Source organism: Ascidiella aspersa, chromosome 5 (assembly GCF_963924565.1).
Source record: "Ascidiella aspersa chromosome 5, kaAscAspe10.2, whole genome shotgun sequence".
In the NCBI taxonomy this organism is placed as follows: domain Eukaryota; kingdom Metazoa; phylum Chordata; class Ascidiacea; order Phlebobranchia; family Ascidiidae; genus Ascidiella; species Ascidiella aspersa.
In genome coordinates, this window is record NC_139451.1 from 1,653,445 (window position 1) to 1,662,804 (window position 9,360).

The 9,360-nt window shown below is 30.2% G+C and overlaps 1 protein-coding gene across 1 annotated transcript; it reads right to left on the reverse strand.

Moving 5' to 3' along the window:
- Positions 1-2,654: 2,654 nt before the first annotated feature.
- Positions 2,655-8,488, reverse strand: LOC146141437 (mitochondrial amidoxime reducing component 2-like). The gene is made up of 7 exons (XM_083390061.1): positions 8,236-8,488; positions 7,113-7,283; positions 6,408-6,579; positions 5,581-5,721; positions 4,816-4,877; positions 3,887-3,961; positions 2,655-3,246 (listed from the first exon to the last, which is right to left on the reverse strand). The coding sequence occupies exons 1-7, from the start codon at positions 8,460-8,462 to the stop codon at positions 3,126-3,128; spliced, it is 969 nt and encodes a 322-aa protein (XP_083246187.1). The 5' UTR covers positions 8,463-8,488; the 3' UTR covers positions 2,655-3,125.
- Between the last annotated feature and the right edge of the window lie 872 nt (positions 8,489-9,360).

Sequence of the window (9,360 nt, forward strand, 5' to 3'; positions counted from 1 at the left end):
ACAGATTTGAAGCATATTGGTTGGAGATTTAGGCCCTTACAGAAGTAGGGAGCATTCTGTTAACGTTTCAAATAATTTGTCTGTTAATGGATGAAGGTTGTAGTTAAATGCAGTAGAAATATCCAAGCCGATACAGAAGTAGGTGGCATTTTGTGAACGTTTTGAATAAATCTTAAGATAGTGGTTTGAGGTTGTAGTTAACACTAGAATGACTATCAAAGCCCATACAGAAGTAGGTGGCATTTTGTGAATGTTTCGAATAAATCTTAAGATAGTGGTTTGAGGTTGTAGTTAACACTAGAATGACTATCAAAGCCCATACAGAAGTAGGTGGCATTTTGTGAATGTTTCGAATAAATTTTTATCAAGAGAAACTATTCGACAAGTTTGAAACGTTACCTACTTCTATATATGGGCTTTGATATTGCTGATGCATAGCTGATCTCTGTAAATTGCACTTGATCAAACACACGAAAAAAGCCAACATGAATTAGTCTAGAAAAAGGAAACTTTAAATCACTTCCATTATGGATTGCGTGCCATAAGTTTAACATTGATGGCACTTAATTAAAATTAAATTAGCTAATAAGCAAGATATAGTACACAGAGTTTTGAAATAAACACGACTGTAAAAATAGATTTGCGCAAATAGTACTTTCAATTGCATTTGTACGCAGCATTTTGTTAAACAACAACAAAATGATTGGCACATGGTAATTGAGAAAAAGTAGAACTACCCTAACAACGAGGTATACAGAAAACAACAAGGTATTGCAGATAATTAAGTATTAGCAGTATTTTTCGACGTCCGATAATACAGTATCGTGCCCGATACCCGATACTAGGGTGACACCGATCGATACCAAATTGAGGAGCATTTTGGCCATAGTTTGCAATTAATAACCGAAAAACACCAACTTTGAACCAATTTTCTAAATTTACATATTTAAAAGTAGTAATGACATCATTTGGTCGCTTGTTTTTTCCTCAAAATATCGGGTATCGCAACACAATTTAAAGTAACGGACATAGGTTGCTACGATTTTCACAGAAAATAACATTTTTACTCCAAACAAAAAAGAAAAACTTCACCTCAGTAAATTAAGCCCAACATCCGATAAAAATTGAATTGATCGAATGCAGAAAACATATACACTTTGAAGTGCAAACAAGGGCTGTGGAGCCGGAGTTTCTTTATGTAAAGTTCTAGAATAGGGTAATATTACCACAATCCGACGTGCGCAGTACAATTTCGAAACTGAAAAAGGTCGCGCACTGTAAATTGTAACGATGGAATAGCAAATGGTTGAAATATTTTGGAACTATGCATTGTTGGTGGATAAATTAACTGACACCCCTATTAGTAGATTGCTGACAATCCACCTTATTTTAGTCACATAAATGGATGAAATACAGGAGCCGGATTTGGGACTAGGTAAAATCGACTTTTTTCGAACTTGTCGAACCTGGTGTTTTCGATTGACTACGAAGACCTGTTTAAAACACTTTTACATAAAACGTTATTACGCGGATATACTTGGTAAATCATCAGCAATCAGCATAAATCGATTGCAAACGGTTGAGAAATTCTGCTTGACACACATATCGATTTGACCCTCATTTCGCCCAATTTTTAGTTCAACAATTTTGAAATAAGGCTACAACTATTACTTCCTGAAAATAAACTAAAATTCCCATAAATTAGGCATTACAATAGAATTTACAACAAAAGCATGAAGTACAATTGCTTGGTACTTGGAGCGTGTTCTTATGTGCAAAGTAGAGATGCCCAATAATAACAGATCGTAACCCAATTTCGAGTAGTAGTATTGGTAATTGTCGAATACAATGGTAGTAATGTACTTGTTATCAATATAAGTGTTATCACTAGGAAGAATATTTTTGGACTTGTCAAAAAAAGTCAAAATTTACACGTTAGGTCAAAATTTGTAAAGTCAAAATCAAATAAAAATGCACATAAATCGTTACGAAATTTAAAAAAAAACTATAGTTAGTTTTTGAAATTTATCATTCAGTTGTTTTAAAATTTGTCGTTAAATTCTATCAAAAAAATTTAGTTTTGATATATTTTAAAGCCGTTTTAACCGTATTATATCTTTATTAGAGCAATATACGGTATAAAAAACGCGTGATTAACGACGCCTAGGTTATTTAACTCAATGTATTTCTAACAGGTTAAAATTTTGTCAAAATAAATTATTTTCAGGTAAAAATTTGTCAAAATTTTAATTTTTCAGGTCAAAATTTCCTATTTTTAGGTCAAAAAATATTCGCCCTAGTTATCACCAAAGGAAGAAAACTTATAAAGTTTACCTGTATTTAGAGAAGTCTGATACCTGAAAATGTTATTCACCTTTCAATGCAGAAACTGATGGACCACAAATCATAGATAAAATATCTATATTAATTTGGTATCAGATCGGCACCGATATCACCCAAGGCTGGACGAGTATCGATAGTACAGGGGGGTTCTTAAACTTTTTTTACCGCGGACCCCTAAAATTTTCTTTCATCTCGCGTGGACCACTATAGGCAAAAAAAAATGACGTCATAAATTGACGTCACAGTACAAATGGACTTCATAAATTTGCTGATTTTGGTTCAAAATTGTGAAAGTGAAATGGAGTCTAAATACATTCAGTGCAATACCGTTTTATTTTTAATTAAATTGATTTCTTTAATAAATTGATTACTTCTTAAATAAACACTAATATTTCAATTAGACCTTCGTGGACCCCCTAAAACTAGTTCACGGACCTCCAAAGTGTCCATGGACCCCAGTTTAAGAACCCCTGCGATAGTACCAGCCACTGAGCATCGACTCCGATCCAATATTATTGGACATCCCTAATCAGAATTATAGTGCTACCGCAGAAAATCATTAAAGAAACACACAGTTTAAAAAAAGATTAATTATAATAACTAGTTTACAGATTTTAACTTAAATTAAACTAAAAAATCGCGTTACAAATTGGTAAAAAAACACAATTGAAAAAAGGGTATTGTCTTGATAAAAGATGGAATTATTGCTATTTAAAGAAATTTTTTAGACTTCTGTTTTCAAATTTGCAAATTAGTTAAATTATGGTATAAGCATAGAATGTTCAGGCAGCGTAGACATCATCTCCGACATTAATTTGACCACTTTTCACAACTCCCAAGTGGATTCCAAGCAAAGGGGCGTCCTTATAAATACTCCGCAAACTTTCTTCGCTCAATCGGTAACTGAAAAAAATTAAGCAAACTCTTATTTTATTTGTTTTTTAATTTGCAAAAAAGTCAAAGTTTTGTAAAAATTTTAATTTTATTTTTGTAATTTTTTTCAAACAGGTTTTTATGAATTTTAAGGAAAATAATTCTACTAAGCAAAAAACTTTTGACAACTTAATGTAAAAGAAAGTTTCTTGCTTCAAAATGGTAATATTTAGAATGTTTTAATGAAAGTGGATGAAAAAATATGAATCGTTCCTTAAAATTAAGATAAAAATATATTTTGCGTTTTTTCGTACAAAAATACCTCTATTTTTATTTAAACTAAAAATATTTTTTATGTTCATGGTAAAAATTTAAACATAAATTCACCAATTGGTTGTAACTAGAGACAAACAAGTTTTTGTTTTGTCTTTTAAGTTATTTCATATAGAATAATTATCTAATTGTTCCAAAAACAGAAAAAAGAACATTTTGAAATACATAATTTTTTTAGATTAAGAAAATAAACCCTTGTTTTGAAAAAATAATATTTTTTTTAAGGTTTTGTAAAAGAATACAACGAATTGGTAAAATTTTGTTACAATTTGAAAACAACAACATGTAATTGGAACTAAAAAAATTTATAAGGTAAAACTAAAAGTTAAATATTTACGTTTTCAGAGTTTTCAAGGGGTAACCTCTCTTGTCTTTCACACCAGTTTGTGGGTTTACAGTTGTCAGAATACATCTGCAAAACTCAAATAAATAAATGTTGACAATCTAAAATTTTTTATAAAATAATTATTTGTGAAAAAATACATTAAAGAAAATTAAAATAGACTTTGCAAGGATCTGTTGTGTAGCTTGAAAATAAATGATAAAGTCAAAGAGTTAAAGGACATAAAGACCTTTCAATAAACACTTGTATTATCCATTAAAATATGCCTTCATACATTGATACAAATATACTAAAAAGGAAATTAAGTTTAGTACACTATGCATGGATCTGTCAAATGGATGTCAAAGCCAAAAAAGGTCGAGTCGATGTGATCGGGTTTCTAGCTAATTATTGTGACGATACAAGTGCGTATAAAAACGTCTTCATTAAAATGATGTGGATCGACTTTTCCTATTTGGTTTTGACATTCAATTTCAAGCTACAGTAACATATGCCCTAGTTTTATTTTTTGAATTACCACCAATATATATCAGTGGTTCTCTAAGTGATTATGGCACAGTTTTGGTGGGGTATGGATGTTCCTGTAGTAAAAGGGCAAGGTTATATTCCTACACTGTTACTGTTAGTAAATCTTTTTGGGCCTATAAAAAAAAAGTGGATCCAGTTTGATAAAGTTTGTGAAACCACTGTTTTAGAGTAAGAGCCATTGTTTTAAGCAACTACCAATGATGCAACATTTGAACACTGTACTTGTACTTTGCATATTTTAATTTCTTTCATTTCTACTTTACCCCGATAAATCACGGTTGTGCGATAGCTTGTCAAGATTTTAATACAAATTTGCTGTTAAACAGTGCCCACCTGATTTTTACAAAAATATACAATAGTAAATGTAGATTTTCAACCTAATTTTCAAAGGTTACCTGCCACAATATTTCGCAAATTGCATTTCTGTATTTCCGATTTTTAAGTTCTTCCATTCATCCTAAAGAACAATAAGAGGTTTAAAACTAATATATATATATATATATATATATATATATATATATATTTATGGTCCAACCACCAAGGCAACTCACTACTGATAATGTCACATGAATTATCTAGTGCACATGTACTTTTAAATATCTTTAGCAAAATCAGTCAACATATTTAATAGTGATGTTCAATACTTCATTTTATATAGATACCCGACATTTTTGGACAAAATTTTTGTTATCTGATACCAATGACGTCATTACTATGCTTTAAAAGCAAAATAAACAAAATGGACGTTAAAACTAAATTTTTTTCAGGTTATAACGCCATAAATTGCTTAAGCGTTAAGAAGTTTAGTTACCTCCAGTTATTAACCTAATATTTTTATTAAAATTACTTTTCAAAGTAAAATCTATGCGTTAAATTACAAATCATAACTAAAATGTCGATTTAAAAAAAAATAATTTGCTTTAAATAGGACTTTTTCAGACTTTGATCCAAAATTTGCTTTTCCGTTAAGAAGATTAGTTACCTTTATCGAATAATTTCCTATTTTCAAAAAACCTAAACGCAAAAGTGCTGCATTGGATTCCATTGTATTTCTAATTAATGTATCTGATTGGCACCGATACCACCCTATTATCTGACAAGTACCAATACTACCACTTGGCTAAGGATAAGTTTATTTTTACAATTTATTTATAAATTACCTCTTTATAGGAAGAACAGTTCTTGACCACGATAGTCGGGCGAAAGTTTCGAATTATTACTTTTTCGTCAAGTCTTGTGTTCAAATCTTGAACTGAGGCTTCTGAAAGAACGTTGATCGGGGCGCAATCGTGGTAAACCGCCTGAAAATAATGTTTAAAAAAACAAAATATTAAAAAAATATATTCTTTTACATTTGCCTGTTTAATTTTTATACTTTAGTTTTTTACACAAACCATAACAAACTGACGATTTCGTTTAGTAGCTAAATTTTATTTAATTTTTTTTAACACAAACCATACCTTTTTTTTCAACACAAACCAACTAAGGATTTTGTATAAAAGCTAACTTTCATTTAATTCTAAAGAACTAAAAAGAAATAATGTAAAAGGAAAAAAGATTGCTTCCTTATATATGATGTGTTTTGAGAAAAGTTACCAACAGATTCAGTCAGCCTAAACAGGACTCTAATGTAAGTAAGCCAGGCCAAAAAAACTACTAGGCTGTGGTGAGGTTTGAACACACAACCTCGGTCATACAGAACCATCACTCTACCAACTGAGCTACACAGGCTCAGAGGGGAGCAAGTCAAGAAACAACCATAGCACCGTTGGCTAATTGCATCCTGTTTGTAAAACTAGCCTGTGGTGAGATTTGAACTCACGACCTCGGTTATGTCGGGTCTGAGCTCACAATTTTAAAAAATTAAAAAAAAGATTCTAGCTTTGAATCAGTTGAATTTTCAGACTGGTTAATAAAATATTTTTTTTAATTAAACACTGTAAATTTTTATCAAACATATTAATTAAACTTATATATGAATTCTTACTTTGCCGATGTCCAAACATTTTGGAAAAATTTCCTTGTCGTTTTTGCAAATGTCCCTTGGCTTTTGATCACGAGGAAAATTGACCAATCGGTAATCAGCCTCCAGAAACTTCTTCAACCAATCAGCAACTTCATTCCCACAATCGGCACCATCTATATCCTGACCCCAAACTCTAAAAATATTTTCAAATTGCTTTAAAATCAAATATCTATGTTTTAATTTTTTTTTCAGAAAGGTTAAAGTTGAATTGCTAAAATAAAAAAATTTAGTTTTTAAATTTGAATTTAACTTTATTTTTGAAATATGTGAACATTCCCTATAGTTTTGAAAACTTATACCTAACTTTATTTTTTTAACAGAACACTGAAATGTAATGCTTGTCTACCAAATTTAAATATTTTAGCAACTATTTTTATTTTATTGTTATTCTTTTCAGAAAAAGGAAAAGATAAATTCCGTGAAACTAAAATAAAAAATAGAAATCTTAAGGTACATCTCATTTTACTATGAAAAACTATCAGCAAAATTTGAACTATTTAACGCTAAAAATCTAATAGATCTTATCTCTACCTTGTTTTTAATGTTAATAGAAAACTCAAATATTTTCAAATTGATTTTGATTTTAGCTAGTATTTTTGACTTTTAATAAAAATATGTTATTATTTTTTGTTGAAATTAATAATGGTGTATCATTATTTTACAAACCTGCAGCCCAAAGTTTTGAAATTATTTTTAGGAATCGCAACGATGATATCTGGCATTTGTGGTGCCGACAATGTAATCGTTTCTTCAGTAACTTTAGTCGAGATGAGAACTAATCTTGGTTCTTGTCGTGCAGTCAACATTTGCCCGTTTTCAAAAACAACCATAAAGCATCTGAAACAATAACAAAGCATTTCTTCAGCAAAAAGTGCCTTAACACTTGTTGCACGTTGGATTGTGATTTTACAATATTGCACAATTTGCTGTACATTTAAAAGGGTACTTTTGAGTTATGGAATGTTCCAAATGTCCAATTAAACCATGTGGCTTTATAACATACATAAACATGGTCAACCTATTTTTAAAATGTATTTAAAAGCAATATTTTATTTTTAGGTGAATTGGTGAGATTTGTTGTGTGTTCTTTTTTACTTTGCGTTAGGTCAGTTGACTACAGTCATTTCAAATTGTGTCATACCCTTGTTAAAAAACATAACTTTTGGATTGTTAATTTGTGGGACAAATTTTTTGTCTGGAAATTAAATTTTATGCTTAAGCATTACTACTTATGTAAATAATTATCATGCTTGCATTTTATTAGTGCAACATTTTATTAAATACATATATATGAACATTTTTAAATTGAATATATTTCTACCTATCACTTTTGATGTATTGATTTTTCTCTTACAGTTCAAATTTTGTTTAAATATTGCAAAATTTTGGATAAAGCAGGTGGTTTTAAAGATTAGCAAATATCTATCTGTGTTGATAGCTGGGGTACAATTACATCAAATAGTGAATATTCATTAATTTGGTATTAGTTGGGGTTGGGTTTTTTTTTTTTTTTGGGGGGGGGGGGGCATTATTTACATAAAAAATTCCCTAATTCATTTAAATTAGTTTGTTATTTCGGTAAATAGCCTCAGGAGGTGCCAATAGGCTATTTGACCGTATCCCACTCATACGCTTGAACCCTTCAGTAATTATATGTTGATTCGAACTACTCTGGAGTCCGAGTACATAGTCCCTTCCAAGTTTATATTTATCAGGTAAAAATAAATTCAAGCCGCACATCAATTTCTAACAATTATTCTAAAAAATGTATAATTACAAGTAACTATACCTGTCTACAGAATGCTTGGAATTAATGAATCCAACACCATAAGGAGAAACCTGGACAGCATCTACAGAAATTCCTCTCGTCGATTTGATTGGGTACAAAAAGAGTTCTGAAACCGTTGCTACTTTTGTCCATTTCTTGCGTTTCGTGAAATAAAGATATGCTAGAGTGGTTGCCAAGCCCAAACCAATGCTACTTGCAAGCAATATTTGCTTGTTTGAGAAATCCATTTTGTAACAAAATCTGCTTTTATAAAATTTTTTCGACACTGTAAACAAAGTAAAATTAAAAAATGTATAATAGGTGGCTAGGTGCTTCTTTGGCAACATGGTCATTACTAAAAAAATGAAATATACGCAGTAAAAAACGTTGAATCGATTAGTCAGTGTTGTAAACAAGAAGTTTCATTTTACCAAAACGACACAGGTCAAGTCAAATCATTTAAAAGCAGTAACTTAAGTGCAATAGGTTGAATTAAGTCAATTACCACAGCGAATAATTACGCTTAAAAAACATTTTTCAAAATCGCAAATCATTTTGACAATGAACTTCTAAATGTAAAAAAACAAACACGAAATGCCTAATCGGGAAATCCCCTTTTAAGTAATCAGCCAAGTGAAACAGCTACAGCGAAATAAGAAAATTTTCCATGTGGAAAAAATCAAAACAAACTTACTTAATTACGTTGAAAAATGACGTTTTATTTGTATTGCTTAAATAAGTAGACGCAATATACACTTTTTTCTTGAGCTTAATTTTGCTCAAAGGTCAAGTTAATTAACTGCAAATAGGCATTGTTCATTTTTTTGTTGACTTTAGATAAGAAATTTGATTTAGTGGTATATATAAAAAAAACACAGATACTATGTATTTATTGCAATCAAACTTATTGCGAACAAACAATTTCTAAAAGCGGAATGAAGTTTTTTTTTTTTTCTTGTACTGTTATAAATAATATATATTTTGATGTATGAAATAGATTTTAGATCTTAATCCACCTATCTATCATATTTCGGGGTAAACTCTAAAACACCCATTAAGTCATAAGGTTAAATGCTTTAAACAATAAACCAATCTTAGTTAACAATTTAACCAAGTCTAACACATAAAATTTTGTTTCGAGATCAA